This window comes from Aythya ferina, assembly GCF_964211825.1.
Source record: "Aythya ferina genome assembly, chromosome: 3".
Classification (NCBI taxonomy): Eukaryota; Metazoa; Chordata; class Aves; order Anseriformes; family Anatidae; genus Aythya; species Aythya ferina.
The window spans coordinates 97,112,132-97,136,111 of record NC_140298.1 but is presented as its reverse complement, the minus strand read 5'-3'; the positions used below and the strand labels follow the sequence as shown (position 1 = coordinate 97,136,111).

Sequence of the window (23,980 nt, the reverse complement as noted above, 5' to 3'; positions counted from 1 at the left end):
CAGACCGACTACCCGTTAAAAAATGCCGCAGTTCAGGTCACCGGATGCAGGGAGTGTCTGAGCCTGTTGCTGCCATCGGCGGGAGGCAGAGAAACTGCGTGCGTGAGGTGCGAGCAGGTGGATGACCTGGTCCGCATGGTGGCGGAGCTCAAGGAGGAGGTGGAGAGGTTGAGGGCCATCAGGGAGTGTGAGCGAGAGATAGACTTCTGGAGTAACTCCCTGAAGGGCCTCAAGGGGAGGTACCGAGGTGAGACTCCTCAAATGGGGGTGGACCCCCTGCCCTGTAGCCGTCGGGCAGAGGGAGGGGATCTTGGAGTTCAGGAGGAATGGAAACAGGCCCCTGCTCGACATCGCAGGCGACGCCCTCCCCTTCCGGCCCCGCATTCCCAGGTGCCCTTACACAACAGGTTTGAGGCCCTGGAGCTCGACAGACCAGTAGCTGAGGAAGAGGTAGCAAGTGTTCCCAGGAGGATGCCTAGGGCGAGGAGGTCGACTCCACGCCTCAGGACTGCCTCCACCAAGAAAGAAAGGAGGGTTATTGTTGTTGGAGACTCAATTCATAGGGGAACAGAGGGCCCTATTTGTCGGCCTGACCCTACCTATAGGGAAGTCTGCTGTCTCCCTGGGGCCAGGGTCAAGGACGTTGCCAGGAAGCTTCCCAACCTGGTACGCCCCTCTGACTATTATCCTCTTTTGATAGTCCAGGTGGGCAGTGACAACATCGAAGAGAGAAGCCTCAAGGCTATCAAAAGAGACTTGAGGGGACTGGGTCGGTTAGTGGATGGAGTGGGAGTGCAGGTGGTGTTTTCATCCATCCCTACGGTGGCAGGGAGGGGTTCAGAGAGGACAGGGAAAGCCCACCTGTTAAACACGTGGCTCCGGGGCTGGTGCCAACGCAGAAATCTTGGGTTTTTTGATCATGGGGCACTTTACTCAGCACCTGGCCTGATGGCCGCAGACGGGCCCCTATCTTTTAGGGGAAAAAGGATCCGGGGCCAGGAGCTGGCAGGGCTCATTGAGAGGGCTTTAAACTACGTAGGAAGGGGGATGGGGCTGAGGCTAGGATTGTTGGGGCTGTGCCAGGGGGAATGATGGCAAGGCCTGAGGATAAGGCAATGGCCCAGCTGAAGTGCATCTACACCAATGCACGCAGCATGGGTAACAGACAGGAGGAGCTGGAAGCCATCGTGCAGCAGGCAGGCTACGACTTGGTTGCCATCACGGAGACGTGGTGGGACCAGTCTCATGACTGGAGTACTGCAATGCCTGGCTATAAGCTCTTTAGAAGGGACAGGCAGCACAGAAGGGGTGGTGGTGTGGCTCTCTATATTTCGAGTCTTTCGAGGTTGTAGAACTCGAGGCTGGGAATGACAAGGTCGAGTCCCTTTGGGTTAGGATCGGCAGGGACAACAAGGCTAGTGTCCTGGTCGGGGTCTGCTATAGACCGCCGAACCAGGATGAGGAGACGGATGAGGAATTCTACAGGCAGCTGACAGAAGTTGCAAAATCGTCATCTCTTGTACTCGTGGGGGACTTCAACTTCCCTGACATATCCTGGAAGCACAACACAGCCCTGAGAAAGCAGTCTAGGAGGTTTCTGGAGAGCGTGGAAGATAGCTTCCTGACGCAGCTGGTTAGTGAACCTACCGGGGTGGTGCCCCGCTAGACCTTCTCTTCACAAACAGAGAAGGACTGGTGGAGGATGTGATTGTCAGGAGCTGTCTTTGGCAGAGGGACCACGAACTGGTGGAGTTCACTATTCTTGGCGAGGCCAGGAAGGGGACCAGTAAAACTGCTGTATTGGACTTTCGGAGGGCTGACTTTGTGCTGCTCAGGACACTGGTTGGTGGAGTCCCTTGGGAGGCAGTTCTGAAGGGCAGAGGGGTCCAGGAAGGCTGGGCGCTCTTCAAGAGGGAAATCTTAATGGCGCAGGAACGGTCTGTCCCCACATGCCCAAAGACGAGCTGGCGGGGAAGAAGACCAGCCTGGCTCAACAGAGAATTGTGGCTTGATCTTAGGAGAAAAAAGAGGGTTTATAATCTTTGGAAAAGTGGGCAGGCCACTAGGGAGGACTTTAAGGATGTAGCGAGGCTGTGCAGGGACAAAATTAGGAAGGCCAAAGCTCATCTGGAGCTCAATCTGGCTACTGCCGTTAAAGATAACAAAAAACGTTTCTATAAATACATCAACACAAAAAGAAGGACTAAGGAGAATCTCCGTCCTTTACTGGATGCGGGGGGTAACTTAGTTACAAGAGATGAGGAAAAGGCGGAGGTGCTCAATGCCTTCTTTGCCTCAGTCTTTAGCGGCAATACTGGTTGTTCTCTGGATACTCAGTACCCTGAGCTGGTGGAAGGGGATGGGGAGCAGGATGTGGCCCTCACTATCCATGAAGAACTGGTTGGTGACCTGCTACGGCACTTAGATGTGCACAAGTCGATGGGGCCGGATGGGATCCACCCAAGGGTACTGAGAGAACTGGCAGAGGAACTGGCCAAGCCACTATCCATCATTTATCAGCAGTCCTGGCGATCAGGGGAGGTCCCAGTTGACTGGCGGCTAGCAAATGTGACGCCCATCTACAAGAAGGGCCGGAGGACAGACCCGGGAAACTACAGGCCTGTCAGTTTGACCTCAGTGCCAGGGAAGCTCATGGAGCAGATCCTCCTGAGAGTCATCATGCAGCACTTGCAGGGCAAGCAGGCAATCAGGCCCAGTCAGCATGGGTTTTTGAAAGGCAGGTCCTGCTTGACAAACCTGATCTCCTTCTATGACCAAGTGACGCGCTGGGTGGATGAGGGAAAGGCTGTGGATGTGGTCTACCTTGACTTCAGCAAGGCTTTTGACACCGTCTCCCACAGCATTCTCCTCAAGAAACTGGCTGCTGGTGGCTTGGACTGGCGTATGCTTCGTTGGGTTAGAAACTGGCTGGATAGCCGGGCCCAAAGAGTCGTGGTAAATGGAATCAAGTCCAGTTGGAGGCCAGTCACTAGTGGCATCCCCCAGGGCTCGGTGCTGGGGCCAGTCCTCTTTAATATCTTCATCGATGATCTGGACGAGGGCATCGAGTGCACCCTCAGTAAGTTTGCAGATGACACCAAGTTAGGTGCGTGTGTCGATCTGCTTGAGGGTAGGAAAGCTCTGCAGGAGGATCTGGATAGGCTGCACCAATGGGCTGAGGTCAACTGCATGAAGTTCAACAAGGCCAGGTGCCGGGTCCTCCACCTGGGGCGCAATAATCCCAAGCAGAGCTACAGGCTGGGAGATGAGTGGTTGGAGAGCTGCCAGGCAGAGAAGGACCTGGGAGTGATGGTGGATAGTCGGCTGAATATGAGCCAGCGGTGTGCTCAGGTGGCCAAGAAGGCCAACGGCATCCTGGCTTGTATCAGGAACAGTGTGACCAGCAGGGCTAGGGAAGTGATCGTCCCCCTGTACTCAGCTCTGGTGAGGCCGCACCTCAAGTACTGTGTTCAGTTTTGGGCCCCTCGCTACAAGAAGGACATCGAGGTGCTTGAGCGGGTGCAGAGAAGGGCGACGAAGCTGGTGAGGGGTCTGGAGAACAAGTCCTACGAGGAGCGGCTGAGGGAGCTGGGCTTGTTCAGCCTGGAGAAGAGGAGGCTCAGGGGCGACCTTATCGCTCTCTGTAGGTACCTCAAGGGAGGCTGTAGCGAGGTGGGGGTTGGTTTGTTCTCCCACGTGCCTGGTGACAGGACGAGGGGGAATGGGCTTAAGTTGCACCAGGGGAGTTTTAGGTTAGATGTTAGGAAGAACTTCTTCACTGAAAGGGTTGTGAGGCATTGGAACAGGCTGCCCAGGGAAGTGGTGGAGTCACCATCCATGGAAGTCTTCAAAAGACATTTAGATGTAGAGCTTAGGGATATGGTTTAGTGGGGACTGGTAGCGTTAGGTCAGAGGTTGGACTCGATGATCTTGAGGTCTCTTCCAACCTAGAAATTCTGTGATTCTGTGAAATGCAGATTACTCTACACTGCAAAATTCAGTGAATTACTTCAATGGACATTAAAAATAGGCATTAGTTTCAAAAATAGCTACTTAAGTTAACTATACAATTAGGTACCTAAAAATAGATTGTCATCATGATAGATGTTCAGCAAATGTAACTTCAGGTCTTCCTGAAATGGCTTGGGAAATCTACTGCTATTGTTAAAGGTCAAATTATTGACATAGCTTTGTAGACATATCTATTTATTACTATTTTTAAGCATATTAATCTCTCTGTCTTGCCAAGGACACACAGCATGTCTAGTAGAGAGTAGAATAGAGTCTAGCTAGTTTTGATTGTCATTTTGATTCATGTAAAATTACCAAGTGTGACACCAGTAAGCTGCAAATATTTCCTCGCTGATCCAAAAGATGAAGAAAAAAAAAAAAATCTTGTCTAGGTTCAAGGTATAGGTAAAATATAACTCTGTAACTAACAGAGTTATATTTTTTTTCTCATTTTACTGGAAAAAAAAAAAAAGTAAAAACAAAAGCAGTCTACTCTTTTTGTAATTCTTTAATGAAAAGAAAAAATACATTGGAACTATTTGCAATAGTCACAGGGCAGGGAAACAGGAATGTCATAAAAGGAAGCAGGACACCAGATGAATTGGTCAAGAAATAATGTTTGTAGGTTGGGAAAAAAACAAACAAACAAAAAAAAACAACTATGAAAGTCAGCTGCCTGTTATCAAACCTGTTAGTAATAAGGAAAGACTGTTAAAATTTATTAAATTTGGTTAAGTCATATAAACTGGCATACTTACATATGCAAATGAAAAATAATCCACCTCACTAGTATTAAGGTAGGTCTACATCTTGTTTGTAGCAGTGATCCAACCACAGTAATGTCTATATGCACAACTTTAACATGGTTATTACTATTTGAGTTTGAGAGTGAAAGCAAGTTTTTGATAAAGATTATGTCTAGAACAGATGAAGACCTACTATTGCTTCTAAAAGTGAAGTATTCAACTGAAATTAGATCAATGAACTGTACAGTATAGTTCTTGTATAAATATCAAAGACAACTAATAAAGCAGATTAAAGTGGGAAAGGAAAACAAAGCAAAACAAAACAAAACAAACAGACTAAATTAGGTACAAAGATTAGAGCTGTTTTTGAAGACATGACAGAGAGAGGTACAAGTGCAAGATGCAGCAACTGCACCTATTACTAGAAGATCCATCCTGGGAGTGAGGCCACAAGACATGGCTAGGGGAAAAGTGCCTGGTCACTTGTGAGCCAGGCAGGAGTTGAAGGTGAAGAAAGAAGCTCACAGCTACAGAAGTGACAGACAGCACAATTGCAGCAGAGGGAGGGCATAAGCATGGGGATTTACAGATATGGTTTTTTAAATAACATTTCTAACTTGATCATAATACCATGTGGCACACCGTCCTAGGTTCAGAAATAAGCAGGAAACCCAAGCAGCACGTATTTCAGATTCTAATCACAAATATTTGTACCTGAAGAATCTACAGACATTAAGTTAATCAGTGTAATAACAACTGTGAATTGGTCATTTTTGCATCTACTTTTATTTTCTCAGTCACTTTTATGACTGTCACGTGGTAAACTAATATCCTGTGAGGAATTTGGAAATTATAAAAAGGATATTCATCACAAAGAACATGGATCCACCACACAGAATGATTTTGTCTTCTCTGACGTTGAATAAAATGTAACATAAATTGCTAGTTTAAGAAAGCCTCTTTCTGACTTTTTCTCAAGGACTACATGGCCTTTGGATCAGACAGGTCTTCAGTTGTTAGGTATTTACTGACTATTCATCAATGTAAGAAAGAATTATGATCATAAAGCAAAGTAATTATATCATGTCATATCATATTAGGTAATCAATTTATAAATAGTCCTCCCTATTGAAGTCTCCTGAAGGATTGAATACATGATATATTGCAAGGTTAGAAGTTCTTTCTTTAAACTGCATTAAAAAAAAAAAAAAAAAAAAAAAAAAAAAAAAACACCTCAGAATGAAGCCTAAGCTTTTATTAAAAATTAGTGGAAATTTCCAAAGGTTTACATTAGACAATGATGCCTACATATAATTCAATATGTCTGAGGTTATTAAATGCATCCTCAATTTATGAATCTAATAAATAAAAGAAAGAATTACCTCATAACCTCTGGAACTGTTTTGTATTCCAAAATGTGGAGTGCCAGGGTCGGTACATGCATTGTGAGCTGGATCTAATATAGAATGTGAAACATGACATATTATTATTGCATAGAAAGATTAGTCTAAAATTGTTTGCAAAGATTAAGTCATGTCATCAATGTCTAGCAATGACAAGAATCACATTTTTTAATGCACCTGTGTATTTCTATGTATTAAACTCATATTTCCAATTACATTTCAAAGATAGATCACAGTACTGTTTCAGTACATTGCCAATATTTAAGGGTATTTTTTGCAGGTACCTTTGGCAATGTAGACTTCAAAATTAGGATTACATTCATTTTTACTAAACTTCTAAACTTTTTTGAATACATAGCATATCTCATCCTCCTGAAATACCATCCACAATTCAGATGGAACATACACAGAAGTATTTTCCTTCTTTTCTTTTCCAAGCAACAACTGATTAAGTCAGATTTCTAACCAAAATAAAAGAAAACGAATCAAAAAAGCTGCTTTTTTATAGCAAGTCAAGTGTTTCAAACGGACTATTTTCTCAGCTGTTGTTAGAGAATAAAAATATAGCCCTCTTCCCAAACAAGAAAGGTTTAGCTAATTATATGATCCTAATTTTCACAAGTATATCTTAACACAGCCTGAAATTATTTTTGACATTTCATCAATGTCCCCTTTGCATTCTGATGGTGTATTTTCTTAAAGCATGTCCTTTCAAATCCACCAGGGGATGGGATCCAATCTGATGAATCCCTCTGTACTATGTGATTCCTTCTTGGCAACCAAGTCTGCTTTTGTGATGACACTGCGATTTGAAGAATATAATTTGGGCCTATATTTCATCTGTAACAATATTTAGCTTTCTGTAAAGGAAAAACTGATACATAAAACTGACACATAAAACATATGCCATTTCACTCTCAGTCAACTTCCATTTTCAGGATTGACCATCATTAGAGCATTACAATTCAACTGGACTGATATTTACTAAAAGCTCCAACACTTTGGTAGACATTGACCTAGCATGCAAGAATAAAAATTAAACATATTTAGCAGCTCAAGGACTTCTTACAAATTATGATCAGCTGGAATACTATTGATTATAGAAACATGAAGTCAAATTGACTTTTTAAAGATTCAATCTTTTAAAAGATTTGTTTCATCTGAAAAATCAGTGGGGGAAAAAAAGAAAGCATCCTCACACTGTTTTAAGGAAATGACAAATATCCAGGAATAGAACAGCTTGTCATCATTTGCTATTGTATGGTATTTTAGGCAATAGTTCTATTGTTCACAGATCTTAATTTTCAAATTGCTTAATAATGATATCTGTAAATATTTCAGGTGCTGCTAGGTTTTCCTATTACAACAGCATAAAAAGTACTATGTCTGATGCAGTATTTTTCATCTATTTCTATATTATGCTATATAAACAGAAATGTCATTATTACAGTTTCAAATTTGATTCTTCACATTTTGTTTTTGTAAACCTTGTCTCACTTAAAAAAACAGATTGCCCAATTCATAAAAACTATGGACAGAAGGAATTATGAATTAATTTTGAAGAATTGTATTGAGTGTTAACATTTTAATTTACAAATACAGGCTGCTTTCAATAGTCACACTTGCCACCTTCTCCCAGAGTATGCAGCCCGGCTCTTGCATAGAGCCAATATATCAGCCACAGGAAAACTTATAATTGGGCTAGTGTATATATCTGAAAAGATTTATAGAAATATCAAAGAGGACTTTTCTATTATCACACCAAAATCATTTTCTCTAGCAAGTCACCCCAAGTTGGATCAAATACTGATGTCAGTGGGAGTTACAGGTGTCCAGCATTTCTCTCAGTTAATCTGATTATGTAACAAGCTAAAAGCCTACCACTTGCACATCAGTCAATGAGAAACTGATAATGCTTGGCAGTTTATCAGAATTTCAAAAGATCAGACCCTGGACGCCTCATCCTTTTGAGCTGTACCAGTCACTTTCACAAGTTCCAAAAAGCTTTTTCATTTAGGATAGATTCTGACAAATGCCTTTAACTATCCAGTGACAGAACCCAGTCTTTAATCTACCAAAGTCTTCTGTGTATCTAAAAGACTAAAAATAGATGGAATAAATTTATGCACTTGCACTTACTGACATTCTGCATTTCCAGCAGACAAGCAATCATGTAAATTTACAAATTACTTCATATGTGATTGTGTTTATCCTAGGTTTTTTATACTCAAAATATAACCTTATTTATCTAGTTCTTTTTATATTACACAGAAGTTTTCTATATTTGGAAAGGTAATTGTTAGGCTTATGATAGTGTAATACTTTATCAAGAACATTTTCAGTAGAATCAGCACAAGAAATGGTAGTTAATACCAATGCATGTTGGTTGTATTCCACTCCAAGTACCATCTGCTTGGCAGAATCTTCTTGAAGAGCCTATCAGAATAAAAGGGGGTCTGCACTGAAAGCTAACTTCAGATCTGTAGGTGAAACTCTTTCCATTGAGGCGTCCTTCTGCTGGGGTACCAGGATCACCACAAAACACCGCTAATATATAAAGAAGGAAAGAAAAAAAGAAAGTTATTACAACTGCATGTGCTTCATCTGATGCTCAGAATTATTCTCCATTGTTTTAGGTGCAAGTTGGGCATACAGAATATGAGTGCAAATGCTATGTTCATTTATCTGTAGGATTATAGCTCAAATAAATTATTGGCAGCCATTTAAAATTAATTGCCACTGTTATAGTTATTATAAGCATAAAATGTAACCTGGAAAGATAGGCCTTTTAATTGAGACACTTTAAGGCTGATTATACTTGGATGACAAAGTAATTTCAAAGTAGACAATGTTAAATATATCCATTCACCCTCAGGTAAGATGGCTGGAAATTTTTGACCTAATTAAGTAAAGGGAAAAATGTTTTTCAGAGTCTTGACAAGACTTCAAGCAGTGGAGAAGTTGACAGGTTTAGAAGAAGCTGGAAAACAAATAGTGACAAGATATGAAGGTATATACTTGCCTTAAAAAAGAAAAATGGATTAAGAAAACAGGGCAAGGATATGAGCTTAAGGGCTAGGAACCTTGTTTTCACCTGTTAATGGAAATAGAAACAGGGAACTAGAAAAGGAAAAGTGTAAGTTAAAATTTTAATCATGTTCACCACAAGTCAAATTCAGAACATTCAAAAAGATTATCCAAAAGGAAAATGGTAATGGGGCCAATTAGGTAATAAGATGGAGGTGACTTTTGGGAAAAGGAAGACCATGATCTTAAATGGGTACAAACAACCAATTTAATAATGAACTATGCTTTTTGGAAGAAGGAAGAAGAATCTTGCAGTAGTCCATGGTGGTATAGCCAACTACCTTTTGAGCTGTAAGAAGAAAAATAACTGTAGCCTGAGACAATTTGGTGAAGCCCTATACAATGTATCCTGAAAACTTACGCAAACACTGTGGGATGTCTCCTCGCCATATTCCTCGACCCTCGCAGGAGAGAATAGCTGTGTTAGATAGCTGATAGCCTTCTGCACAGCTGTAACTCACACTGGCACCCCAGCGATAATCAGATCCTTCCACTTTCCCATAGAGTACTGGTGGAGGGGGACCACAGGTGATAGCTGAATCAAAAAAAGAAGAGTTTTAATTTCAAGATTTTATAGCAGTTAGGAGAATGCAACATCATATTTTGTTATACTTTCGTAACTAAAAAATAAGTAAATCTATGCTGTTCAGCCAAAAAAAAGAAAAAAAGAAAAAGAAAAAAAAGATCTGTGTTAACAAAGCAGCCTGTAATAGACAGAAATGCAATTTAAATACAAAAATACTACCTCTAAGCTTCGGAAGTCCCTGACCTGTTGCTGGAACCTTACCTAGTTCTGAGTCACTTCCCTACAAATTCATCAGTGATCATTGCTGGAAACAGGCTACTGAGCTAGGCATAATACTGTTAATATGTTAGTATAAATATTTGAATTTTATTTTAAATTAATTTTGCAACACTATTCAAAACCCTTATGCAGGTCTGTTCATTTACTTGTTCCTTTTCTTCCTTCCTTTTCAGAACACATGGACATTGGCTTTGTTCATAATTATGTGCCAAAGATTCTTTAGAACTACTCTGATGTTATCCAGCTTCTGAAAGTGTGCACAAAATGATGCAACCTGGAATGATCAGGTTTACATTTATACATCAGTTTTTTCAACAAAGAGCACGTTCACTCAGCTGGTGATTTCTACAACAGAAAGTATGGTCTGACAACTACACAGGCCAAAATTTAATTATAGGCACTTTAAAGTGCTAGTGGATGTGGTGGCAGTCTAGGTCCTTTATAAGGAGCAGATGCCCTGGGCTGTTGTATTTAATCCCTAAACTGAAGTAACAGTGCTCAGAATTTTCACCAAACTTCCTTATTCCTTAAAAGTTTCTTCTTATTATTTTGCCATTTAATCCAAGATAAAAGAGCCAAAAAAGGAAAACGGGTACTTCATTCCTATTTTTTTCAGCTGACCACTCCAGTAATCTTCATTGCAGATTTATTTGGTTCTACTGTCATCATTAGTGTCAGTATTTTAACTAATTTTGTACCATGATATATATACTACATAAACACAAATGTTACACAAATATGTATTTGTATGTTTTAGTTGCATTTGCACGTTAATCATCCCAGAGAAGCTTTGACAATTTATTTATAAAATGTAGGTATATGTTTATATACAAATATAGATTTATTTGTTTACTAGTGAATTTCATATATAATATCAAAATAGCATTTGCCAATTATTTTTCAAATGCACACCTTTGCAAATTGGTTTACTCTGGTTCCAAGTGCTGTCCTTTATACAACGCAGGGTAGATGAACCAGAAGGCTCCATCAAATATCCTGGATTGCATTGATAGCTGACTGTCTTATTAAAGGTGAAATCATTTCCAAACTGGATGCCATTTGCTAATGCACCTGGATCTCCACAGCTGATCACTAGCAAGAAAAAGAAAAAAAAAAAAAAAAGTTTTTTTTTTTTTTTTTAAAAAGAAACAAATAATGAAACATTGAACTGTGTATAGCTAATGTTCCTTTTATAGTGCACAAACCAAAAACAATTTTGAAAAATATATTTTGAACAAAATCAAAAACTTAATAACTTTTTCTAGTTAAGAATGTGTATTTGAGGTTTGCAATATAATAAGGCAAATGTGATGCTAAAATACAATAAATTTACTAAATTTTAGAATCACGGAATGGTTTGGGTTGGAAGGGACTTCACCTATCATCTAATGCCAACCCCCCTGCCATGGGCAGGGACGCAACCCACTGGACTAGGTTGCTCAAAGGCCCATCCAACCTGGCCTTGAACACCTCCAGGCATGGAGCATCCACAGCTTCTTTGGGCAACCTGTTCCAGTGCCTCACCACCCTCAGAGTAAAGAATTTCTTCCTAACATCTAATCTAAATCTCCTCTCTTTTAGTTTAAAGCCACTTTTCCTTGTCCTATCACTACACTTCCTGACAAAGAGTCCCTCTACAGCTTTTCTGTACCCTTTAGGCGCTGGAGGCTGCTATAAGGTCTCACCGGAGCCTTCTCTTCTCCAGGCTGAACAACCACAGCTCCCTCAGACTGGTGTCACAGGTGAAGTGCTCCAGTCCCTTGATCATTTCATGGCTCTCCTCTGGGGACACAGGTTATTTATCTGACATTACTTCTATCGAGGAATGAGATTAGGTTGGTTTTCTAACATGTTGTCTATGTTGTCACCCTTCCATACTTCCTCTCAGGGTCATGAGTGACCAATAGCCTTTGCCACCCCTTTCCCCCCATCCCAGGGTGTCTGTGCTTAAGGCCAGCTCTCTTAATCTGCTGACATGTAACCTGGGAACAGAGTGCAGTGGAAAGAGCTGAGAGCTGTGAGAAGCTTAGTCCATGGCCTCCCACTTTGTCTGGTAGCTGCACTTAAAGCCTCACCTTTGGTCTTTGAGCCACATTGCAGTTATGCCTATGCCTGGCCACGTACCCCACTGACTAGACTATCAGCTTGCTCTGGGACCTGCCTTGCCACATGCTGACTTGCCTGGGGATCAGTGAATCATGCTTGACCCAGGTTACTGTCACTGGACCTGCTCTGCCCTTCTTGCTTGGTACTGTGGGTCTGGCCTCATCAGCAAGGTCACTGCACTTGCTGGCCTTGCTGCCCTCCTCTGCTCTGGTGGAGTAGCTGAAACTCACTGCTCCCTGACCCCTTAGCAGGATGAGATCTGGCTCAAATGGCTCACAGTATAAACTGGTGCAGCAATGTAGCCAACTAGATAAAATCTGATTTAAACCTACCTGTGCACGTAAGCCACAAAAAAAAAAAAAAAAAAAAAAAAAAAAAAAAAAGAAGCTAAAGAAAACTCTAGACAAACACTTATTCTTAGGAATAATGTCATATTTTTAATTCACAAAGCATTCATAAGATAAAAAACTACAGCAAAGTTACCTATGTATCCATCTTAAAAAGATATTTCTGGCAAAATATAGCATATATTAAGATTGAAATGTACCTTTAAGCACATCAAATATTTATGTATCACAAGACAGAGGAATGGGAAAATTATGGTGTTTTTTTTTTTTTTTTCAATCTAGCAAAATAATAATTTTCAGAAGCAGGCTGGCAATCTGAGCACTTCAAAGCTTTAGAAGAAGAAAGTTTATTTCTGACCTGTGCAGTCTGGAGCAGTGCCAGTCCATGTCCCATTAGCAGTACAATGTCGAGTAGTTAGCCCTGAAGTTTTGTAACCTTCCCAGCAGGCATAAATGACTGAGCTGGAGAATAATATTCCATCACTGTATATTATCATACCATTGGCTGGAGTGCCAGGGTTGCCACAAGATACAGCTGTGAAAAAGGTTAAAAAAAATAAATATTCCATGACTGTTGATTAGCTGGAAAAAAAAAAAAAAAAAGTCAATTTTTAAACAGCCTTCCTTTTTAAAAAAATGTTCTAGCAAATATTACTAAGAAAATGGTTAATGGGTGCAATTTTTAATTAATATCCTGACAGACCTATGCCTCTGATTTGCTCATAGGCACATTTTTCTATTCCCTTCCTGTCTCCTGGTATCTCCTCTTTCAAGTGTAAAAAAATATATAGAATCACTTCTTTCTTGAATCAAGAAAAGAACAGATGTTCAGTATTGGTATCAATATCAATATCTATTGAGCACCTGTAGCTCTATATTAAGACAATGATGATGCTTCAGCTTCATATATCTGAGATTTAGAAAGTGGTTAACTTTTATTAAGGTGTTGTTTTTTTGCCAGCAGACCAGACAATCATGGGAGAAGAATTTGTTTCTTTGCTTGCTTGCTTGTTTAATTATTTTTCCTAACATTTCTGTAAGGCATCTTTATTTGACCATCTCTGCAGAGAAGACACTGGCAAAAGTATCATAAAATTCCAGTTCTGGGCAGACGTTACTCCTCTTCATATGAATAAAATAAAAATAGCATGAGGTTAAGTGATTAGCTTGGGAGAGATAAATCAAACTTTTTCATTCAGTCTTCCGTGAAGCTTGAATTGGTTTGTGAGACTGAAAGAACATACTTAAGATGACTTTTCCAGAGGTTTCAAGAGCTGGCAAGAGTTTCTTCTCTTCCTACAACATGTGCATGCGTGTGCACACACACACACAGTCTCTAAAGGTGTTAAATGTTCAGTCTAACCTAATGATATAATCAAATATAAGATTAAATTTAATGGCTTGGAATAAAGTGGTGGGATAAACCTGGCTAACAGCCAAATGCCCACCCAGCTGCTCATGCACTCCCCATCCTCAGAGGGAAGGATGCCAAAGCTCATGGGTCAGGAAAAAGACAGAGGAATTGCTTACCAATTACCATGTCAGCCTAACAGACTCAACCTGGAGGACATTAATATAAAACATTGCTAATTGAAATTGATTTGGACAGAGACAAAAGCACAAATATTACAACAACACTTTTCCTCTCCTCTTTCACAAAATTAACTTCACTTTTTTATTGCAGGCTTCTCTAACAACCTGCCAAGAGGTGTGAGGAGGTGGTAGGGCTACATTTACTACACAGCAGTATGGTGTAGAAACTGTTGCTCCTTCTTTCTTATTGAACTGGAGGAATTCCAGTCAGAAATTTGTCAGGAATCTGACAAAACAAATTAGAGACCATTTGCAGATACTGGTCAAGGTAAAACATTGACATGCATTAGGAAAACTTGGATGCATTCATGAAAACCAAATGTATTTATGGAATTTACACAAGGACAATGAGTCTTCAGATGCTTAATATTTGACAAAACAAGAATTTGCAGTAATTAACTATAAAATAATCCTTACAATATACACATAATATTTATTGCTTTTCCTCATATTTGCTTAATTCAGTTTATCACACTCTGAGAGCAATCAAGTCTTCCCATTTGTGCTCATAACAGGATCACAGAATCACAGATTCACAGAATGGTTTATGTTGGAAAGGAGCTTTGGAGTTCGTCTCATCCAACCACCTTGCTCAAGCAGGGCCATCTGAAGCCAAAAAGGGAGACTCCATAACCTCTCCGGGCAAACTGTGCCAGCATTTAGTCACCCCTAGTCACCCTTAGTAACAGTGAAAAAGTGTTTCCTTATGTTCAGATGGGAGTTCCTGTGTTTCAGTTTGCACCCATTGCCTTTGGGCATCACAGTAAAGAGCCTGGCTCCAAACTCCATGCACTCTGTCTTCGTGTATTTATATACACTGATATGATCTCCCCTGAGCTTTCTCTTCTCCATGCTGAACAGTCCCAACTCTTTCAGCTTCTCTTCATAGAAGTACTCCAGTCCTTTAATCATCTCTGTGGCCCTTATTGGACTCTTTCAAGTATGTCCATGTCTCTCTTTAATAGGGGAGCCCCAATACTGGACACAGCACTCCAGGTGTGGCCTCACCTGAGTAGAGGATCGCCTCTTGTGACCTGCTGGGGATACTTTGCATAATGAAGCCAAGATTATCATTATCCTTCTTTGCAGCAAGGCCATATTGTTGGTTCATGTTCAGATTGGTGTCAACCATGATTCCCAGGTCCTTTTCTGCAAAACTGCTTTCCAACTGGGTGGCCTCCAGAATAAGAGTTATAATTTAATAGTTTTAGATTACAGGATTCTGTTAAACATAATTTGCCAAATAAAAATGATTCAGACTATTACTGATGTCTGCAATCATTCATAAATGTCTTTTTTTTTTTTTTTTTTTTTTTTTTTAAATGAGGCTTTATTCACTTTTCACATTTAAAACGTTGAAGAGAAAAATTCAGTAGGATGGAATTTGAAACTTCTGTCATGAGTGGAAGTAATAGCAGGAAGCATAAAGTGAACTATGGTGGTGGTGATACAGAATTGTCAATATGGAATGATCAAAGAAAGGGTGCACAGCTTTTAAACCTTAAGTTTTAAAACACTCTAACTCCTTCAGGAAACTGGCATAGCTTTTGTTATCTTCATTTCCATGAACTACGCTCTCTTTATATTCACCAATGAATGTACCTGTACATGGAAAATACATTTAACTTTGATTTTGTGACCATGGTATTGTTCAACCATACCAACAGGAGCACGCAATCACTAACCTATCATAACTAAGCTTATACAAATCCTTCTAAGAAGTTACATGTCAGAAAGAACACTTTAACTTCCACTGTTTTATTATTGTTACTATTGCTGTTACTGTAAAATCATGATTTTAAAATGACATGGAAGGTCTACCAAGTTAAAATTATTATTATGGCCTTCAGATAGGAGTAAAAAGGAAGAGGTGTATTTCTCATAATTACTTCAACTTCATCATTTTGCGGGCTAGACAGAAATACAATACCAGACTCCCTGCTTTTCTCTGCTGTAAGACTGTTACAGTTGTCTCTATATGGTCCTGGTTGCTTTGTAGGCATCCCAATCTGCTCTTAAATCATCTGTACTTTTGGTACAGACAAAACTTTAAAGGATTTGTCTTTAGATTTACTTTGAATTACTAAGGCACTCAGTAATCACACAATGTGATACAACTGTATTCTAGCTATCCAGTATTTACTACAGATTTGGCTGACCTGAGTCTGAACTCAAAAGGGTTGTGTGAAGTACTCTGTAAAGACTATGTATACACTGACCTGTAACCGCTCACTGCAAACTTTACTGCAGCAACGTTTAAAATTACTTTTGCTTTTGCTATTGGAGAACCACAACTCCTATGATCTCTACTGATCAAGATATATTGAGCAATAGTCTCCTATAACCCACTAAAACCTCAGCCAAGAAAATAAAAATAGAATATACACTGGATTTTTTTAGCTGAAATATGCTTCATAACAGATAATCAAAACAGAAGCAGACACAAGTGCTTTTGTTTTACATGTGGGTAACTGACCACCAATATGTAATGTATAACATAAATTTCCTTAGGAGTCTAAAATAAGTTGATTGCAAATTGTTGTTAAATGACATGGATACAACTGGCACCCCAAAGATTAAAGTAAAATGTAAGGAAATGAGATCAACTTAAATGAAAAATATACATACTGGTGTTTATCCATTACTCCCAGCTTTAGGTTACTTAACATTATTCCCAGCTTTCGTTTACCTCCTCGGATAAGGAATCCCAATGTGATAGTCAAAGATCCTGTCTCTTTCTGGACATAAGTGAAATCAGTCTACAGACAGAACCCTGATATGATGAATCCCAAAAGGATAAGACAGCCCTTTTTATTGCAAATTGTCATCCCAAAGCCTGAAGATGGTAGAGATTACTAACAGAAATGCCATGTTTTTTGTTGATTTCAGTGCCAGCTGCTACTTCAATTCTACGATTCTATGTTTAGTTCTTCGATTTTAGTTCCATTTGTGCAGATCTTCTTGGTTCTGTACAGGTTCTTTCTTGATTCTGTACAGGCATGATATTCAGTGAAGGCAATATAATAATAATGGCAATGCCAGAACTGGCATGGAGCCAGGGTTATCAATTCTGATGTAACTTTCAGCAAATGGTAATTTTAGTAGTTCCCTTCCTTCCTTCTTCTTTTCTGCCTATAGGATAATACGCATTGACAGGAAACCTTTTAAATATTCTTGGGTTTTATACGCATTTTGGGGTCTGTAGTGATCTGTATCAATTTATTTAGCAGGTGCTAAATCATAGAATCATAGAATATCCCAAGTTGGAAGGGACCCATAAAGATCATCAAGCCCAACTCCTGGCACTGCATAGGTCTGCCCAAAAGTTTAGACCATGTGACTAAGTGCACAGTCCAACTGCTTTTTAAGTTCAGACAGGCTTGGTGCAGTGACTACATGCCTGGGGAGCCTGTTCCAGTGTGCAACCACCCTCTCGGTGAAGAACCTCTTCCCGATGTCCAGCCTAAACTTCCTCTGCCTCAGCTTAACACCATTCCTGCAGGTTCTATCACTGGTGTTTACAGAGATTCTGTAAAGCAGGTCACCTGCCTCTCCACTCCCCCTCGCAAGGAAGTTACAGATCGTGATGAGGTCCCCCATCAGCCTCCTCTTCTCCAGGCTGAACAGGCCCAGTGCCCTCAGCCGCTCCTCATACATCTTCCCCTCTAGGCCTTTCACCGTCTTTGTCACCCTCCTCTGGACACTCTCCAACAGTTTAATGTCCTTCTTGTACTGTGGTGCCCAGAACTGCACACAGTACTCGAGGTGAGGACACACCAGCACAGAGTAGAGCGGGACAATCAGACTAGCGATGCTGTGCTTGATGCATCCCAGGATACGGTTGGCCTTCCTGGCTGCCAGGGCACACTGCTGGCTCATATTCAACTTGCTGTTAACCACAACCCCCAGATCCCTCCCAGCATCTCGTCACCCAGTCTGTATGTATAGACAGGGTTGCCCCATCCCAGGTGCAGGACGTGGCACTTGCTTTTGTTAAACTTCATGCGGTTGGTGATCGCCCAGCTCTCCAACCTGTCCAGGTCTCTCTGCAAGGCCTTTCCACCCTCATCAGAGTCCACAACTCCTCCAAGTTTGGTGTCATTGGAAAATTTGCTCAGAACACCTTCTAGTCCTATATCCAAATAGTTTATAAAGACATTGAAGAGGACTCGCCCTAAAATGGAGCCTTGAGGGACCCCACTAGTGACCATCCGCCAGCTGGATGTGGCCCCATTTACCACAACACTTTGAGCCCTGCCCATCAGCCAATTGCTCACCCATAGTATGATGTTTCTGTTAAGTTGTATGCTGGACATTTTGTCCAGTAGGATCCTATGGGAAACTGTGTCAAAAGCTTTGCTGAAGTCCAAAAAGATCACATCGGCTGTTTTTCTTTGATTGACTAGAAGGTTGATCTTATCATAAAAGGCAGGACCTTTGTTAGGCAGGACCTACCCCTCATGAACCCATGTTGTCTGGGACCAATGATTGCATTGTCCCCCAAGTGCACTTCAATAACTTCAAGAATCATCTTCTCCATAATTTTACCAGGCACTGACGTGAGACTGACCGGCCTGTAATTGCTAGGGTCTTCTTTCTTACCCCTCTTGAAAATTGGCACACAATCACTCAAACAATCACAGATTCAAAGAAAGGGATTAACACACTAAGATCTTATCCAATGTGTGACTTCCTGACGGGTGGAAAAAATCTCAACTGTGTTTATTGGCAAGCTGAGATAAAGCCAGTTATAAACTCAGAGGGTTTGGAAACCCCCATCTTGTTACTGTGGCATGCATTACACACAGAGTGTACAGCCTAAAAGATGGTCTCCTCCTAATCTCTTTGTTACTTATACTAAACAAAAAACAATCCAAGCAGAAGAGAAAAAGGGAAAGAAAGATTTCTTTTTTTTTTTTTTTTTTTTTTTTTCCTCTTTCTGGAAACATAATGTTGAAGAAAAAGAAAAAAAAAAAGAAACAAAAACAGCAGCATTTCACACAACACTGATGGTCACTGCTTGCTGCCATACTTAATGTCTTCATGCAGGGACAGAAGAAAGGACATTGAACAACTTATATTTTCTACTGTAAATATTGATCCTGTGCCCACTGACATTTCAAAACAGCTATGGTGATATCTACTCTGACAGAGAACCAGTCTGTGCTGAAGGATACTGAAAAAGAACCATTGTTACATGAGGAGACTGTGATAAAATCCCTAAGCAAAAATCATCATGAATTTGTTAAAGATATTTTATCCTATCTGCCAGTTGATAATTTAGTATAGCAGACAAGATAGTACAGAATCCATCAACTCCAATGAATTAGATAAACTAACTTTTCAAGCATTCTTGGAAAGGAAGAAGTCATTTTAAAACTTTAGTTAAACCATTACTGGTTTTCAATTCTGACAGTGCATAAAAAGAATAAAAGTTTTTTATTATATATTTTTAAATTTTATTCTTAATTGTGTTTTCCAGAAATATTCTTTGTTGCTTTTATTCTGAAATAGCTAGCATAAAAACAATCTCTTTCATAAAAATTGTCTAATTTATGTAGAGAAATATTTGTTTATTTGTACTTAGTTAAGAAAACAACATTATTTTTTCATTTGTTCAGTCCTTGATGTATAGACACTACACAGAAAGATAATATGAAAATACTGTATTGCTAGAAGATGAATGACAGATTTACTTATCACTCCATTTTCATATTTTCAATCAGTACCATTTAATTTTACTTTTAACTTAGATATCTATTCTCTATTTCAAGTCTCATTATTTGTTTATTGAATTATTTTCTCAAGGATTTTTTTTTAATAAAAAATATACACTCCAAAAATAAAAATAAAAATATACTTATATATATTTTTATATATTTATATATAAATATATTTATAAATATACACTCCAATATACACTTAGTTTGGACTTAGGTTTTTAAACAAAGCATTAAATGCTTGCAAACTGTATAACATTTCTGCAGAGATATTTGAAAGCATATTTTTTGTCATATAATTTTATTTCTAATTAAATAATAAAATTTTGTTATTAAGGTTATTCAGTGGTGTCATAAATGCCAATGGTGTCATCAATACCTACCTTCACACACAGGCTGTATACCTGACCAAGAACTATTAAGCAGGCATGTTCGTTCTGCAGATCCTCTCAGCTGATAACCCATTTCACAGGAGAAACGTAGCAGACTTTTTATTTTGAACTCATCCCCTAGTCTAGACCCATGAGCTGGTATTCCTGGATCATCACAATAGCCAGGATTATTTCCTATAAAAAACAACACAGAAGAATTATTGGTACAGAAGTTATACACAACTATTCTCTGTTGTGGTAGTGGTACTATTCTCTCTTGTGAATAGTACTACTAACTGGATTGTTTCTATTACAGTCAATCACTTTTCTTCCAGGTGTCATAAAACCAAAGATGAAAATGGCATGTATTTTTAACCTACTTCTTATCTCAGACGTAAACAGACCTAAACATAGAATTTGATATAAATGAGAGAGAAAAGATAATTTACACAGGAATACCTACAGAATTCCTTGTTTACAAGAGGGTGTCAGACCAAAATCAAACTTAGAAAATTAAATTCTGCATCAGTAACAATGTTTTAGTTGCACTAGATATGTTTTCATTTCTGATGGGATGATGACAGTAGTCTTTCATGGTTAAAAAATCTATATTTTTATAATACAGACACAAGTCTATAAAAAGTCTCTAAAAATATTATCATACTGAGGACTGTTATCTGAAGAGTCTCAATTGCTACAGATTAGAATTTCTTTCTACCAGAATAAGAATGTCCCTCATGGTAGGAAATGTTGGGTAATAGCACCAGAGGGTTCTGACATTTAAAATTTTAAAGTCTTGAAGCAATCTCAGATCTGGCACCTTTCACTGGACAAAAAGGTGACTGACATAAACCTGAGCTTAAGATAAGCAAGAAAAGGCCAATTCTGTGTGGAAATTATCCATATGACTGTCCTGCAGAGATTTCTTTCAGGTTGAGGCATAAAGACCAAGAGAGCAATGAGCCCTAGAGCAGTGAGAAGACTCTAATTAAACGTTCTTCTTTAAGCAATAGAGAGCAGAAAATATATGTGAGTGATTTAAATTTGCTTCCTTTCCACAGTGCTTCAAATTCTGTTCTGCGTCTTTACAAGAGTCAGTTTGTGAATGGACTGTTGTCCAGGAACTCTAAATAAGAGTACAAAATTTAAATATCTTACACCTATTTGAATTAATGAATAATGGTCAAATCTGAATTGAACCACACTGAATCAGGTGGGCTTAAGGGAAGATATAAGAAGATTTTATCATGAGCAATAATGGAACAATTTTTTCATTAGACAATTTTCTTCCACAACTTTACAGGTAATTGCTTTCTTGTATTCTGTAGTGTATAGGCTTGTTTCTGTTATAAAACTTATTACTATGCTGTGGATGTACTTAATAGCCAATCCTCATCTGAACTCTTGACTTCAACTAAAACATGCAATGTTTTATGGCTCCTTCGAAATTTGCATAGTTAGTCTGGGGGGGAATAAACTGTTCATGAACTTCCTGGCAGCACTAAAAACACTGCAGAGGTTTATGATATTTGCACATTGCCGTGCTAATAAAGAACAGCATGTTTTTCACTTTTCCTGTAAGTGAAAAAACGAACATAAGGAAGGAAGTTTACCAGCCAGTACATTTGCCGTGGTGTTTTTTAATCAACATTTTTATATGTAACAATCTATATTTACACAATAGTGAATAAATGCATACATGTAAAGAAGAACTCAGTTTTAAACAGTGTTTTGTCCATCTACTTACTGCAGCATCCAATTGTATCATCTAACTAAAGAGCAAAGGTACTACAGCAATGACAAAGAGAATTGGAGCAAATTTTTTCAAATATTTCGATAAATGGTTGTAATTTATCTGAGTGGCTTTTGGTGAAATTAAAAGATAACTGGAAAAACAAACTAACAAACAAACAAACAAACAAAAAAAAAACATACCACAAATATCTAACTCCAGTTAAAATTGCTTGAGAATACCCTTATTCATGTAATTACAAGGTGGTTTGTACAACTACCTGAACAGTGAGGGAGAGTACCACTCCAGTGGCTATCTTCTTGGCACTCCCTTGTAGAATTTCCTATGAGCCTTCGACCCGCTGTGCAAGAATAGTGAATTATGGAGCCATATGTAAATTTATCTCCTGAAAGAACTGCATTGGCAGGTACCCCAGGATGTCCACAAGAAATGGCTGGCGGAGGAAAAAGCACAATATTGTAAGACATTTTTATGGCACAAAATAAGCATATTATAACCATTACGTATAAAGCCAGTGCACAAAATAAACTTATTTCTGGATTTCTGCTCTTTCATATTTTAAGTTTCACTGTCACTGTAGATCACTTACTTCATAATACTTGATATAGAAATTATATGGAAAACTAACTACCCAGGTTTCCCTGGAGTTATACAGAACTCTCCTTCCTCATTCATTTCTATTCATTGTCCTCACCTAAAAACTACACAGATCTTTTCTGTTAAGGCTGGGAAACAAGAAACAAAAGTTTAATGTTTCAGTGTGCATCTTTATTACAGATATAGTAATGTTAAGTAGCTTTATCATAACTATGAAATAACTAGAGGCAGTTTAGGTAGTACAAATAAATAAAAATAATAATAATAATCTGTATTTGAGCAATGTGTTGCTCTAAAGTGAGCAAGAGGAAAATGAGTTACTCATCATTCTGGTAAATTATGAATCATATTTATGCTTAAGTTAATGTGTACATTTTGTTTGAGAAAAAAAACACCTCTACTGTTTTGCTATAGAATAACTTGCAAACAAGTAGTTCAGAACTGTTGTATGAGGAAACATGGAAACATGTCATTTTAAGTTGAGGCAGAAATAAAATTCTGAATGCTTTCTGTGTAAAGCTTAGGTCATGCAGTGGAGAGAGAAAAATCAAATATATGTTTTACATAACTGTAGTAGTCACTCAACTTAAACAGACAACCTCTTCTTAAGGAAGAGGTACTGAGCTTGAGAAGCCTTAAAAGTTACTTGAGTATATGATCTATGTGTCAAACATATTTTTAAAAGAAAGAAGAAAAAAAGACAATTATGAACAACTTCTGATGACTATTGTTTCTGAAGTTCATCAAAATTATTTGTGTTATAGTTGGTCCCATGATAATATCGAACTGACTGCAGGATGGATTTCTGCCAAAAGGCATGGTCCTGACCACTTTTCTTCCACAGCTGTGTGTTTCTGCTGCTTTCCTTGAGCTGGCACAAGTATTCATGTGGCAAACAGTAACCAAATCAGGACACTGATCTGGCTGAATAGTACTCCCACCGAAATAATAACAATAATTAAAAAGTGTTTAGTTTTAGTTTTCAGCTAGATCAATTACTTTAATGAGCTTGCTGCGCTACCATGCAAATGTGAGTCCTGCCACAATTCTGAAGGAGCTGCAGTGGGGGAAAAGGAGAGGTTAATGGAAACATCAGAGTTTTTGGAGGAAAAATCATGTAGGTAACCTTAATGTGTTCGTATAATTATTTGTAATGAGCAGCATAAAATTTTCCTAGCTTAAGAAGGAGAAAATAATCGATTTCTAAGCAATGGTGCTTGTGTACTGCCTTGCATGTAAAAGAGCAGTGCATTTCTATTTTTCTACTTTTGAACATGAAATGTTCACAGTAAACATAGTGTCTACTCAGGGTTTGAAATTCATCTCGCCTGCCTCTCCAAGTATTGTATATTTTTCCCTATCCTAAAAACAATCTTAAACTTTAAAGAGATTGTCACTGATAACCTTTGAAAATTAAAGCTCTTTTACAGTGCTTGAAAAG

General features: G+C 39.0%; 1 protein-coding gene across 1 annotated transcript in view; it reads right to left on the bottom strand.

Annotated features, from left to right (window-relative positions):
- CSMD1 (CUB and Sushi multiple domains 1) overlaps nucleotides 1–23,980 on the bottom strand; it is a 1,186,176-nt gene that overhangs the window by 26,429 nt on the left and 1,135,767 nt on the right. Inside the window, exons 56-62 of the mRNA XM_084516291.1 lie at nucleotides 22,202–22,375; nucleotides 20,202–20,384; nucleotides 12,864–13,040; nucleotides 10,965–11,144; nucleotides 9,609–9,782; nucleotides 8,534–8,707; nucleotides 6,140–6,213 (exon numbers count right to left, since the gene is read on the bottom strand). Of these exons, the coding sequence (XP_084372417.1) occupies nucleotides 6,140–6,213; nucleotides 8,534–8,707; nucleotides 9,609–9,782; nucleotides 10,965–11,144; nucleotides 12,864–13,040; nucleotides 20,202–20,384; nucleotides 22,202–22,375 (1,136 nt within the window). The remainder of the gene's footprint in view (nucleotides 1–6,139; nucleotides 6,214–8,533; nucleotides 8,708–9,608; nucleotides 9,783–10,964; nucleotides 11,145–12,863; nucleotides 13,041–20,201; nucleotides 20,385–22,201; nucleotides 22,376–23,980) is intronic.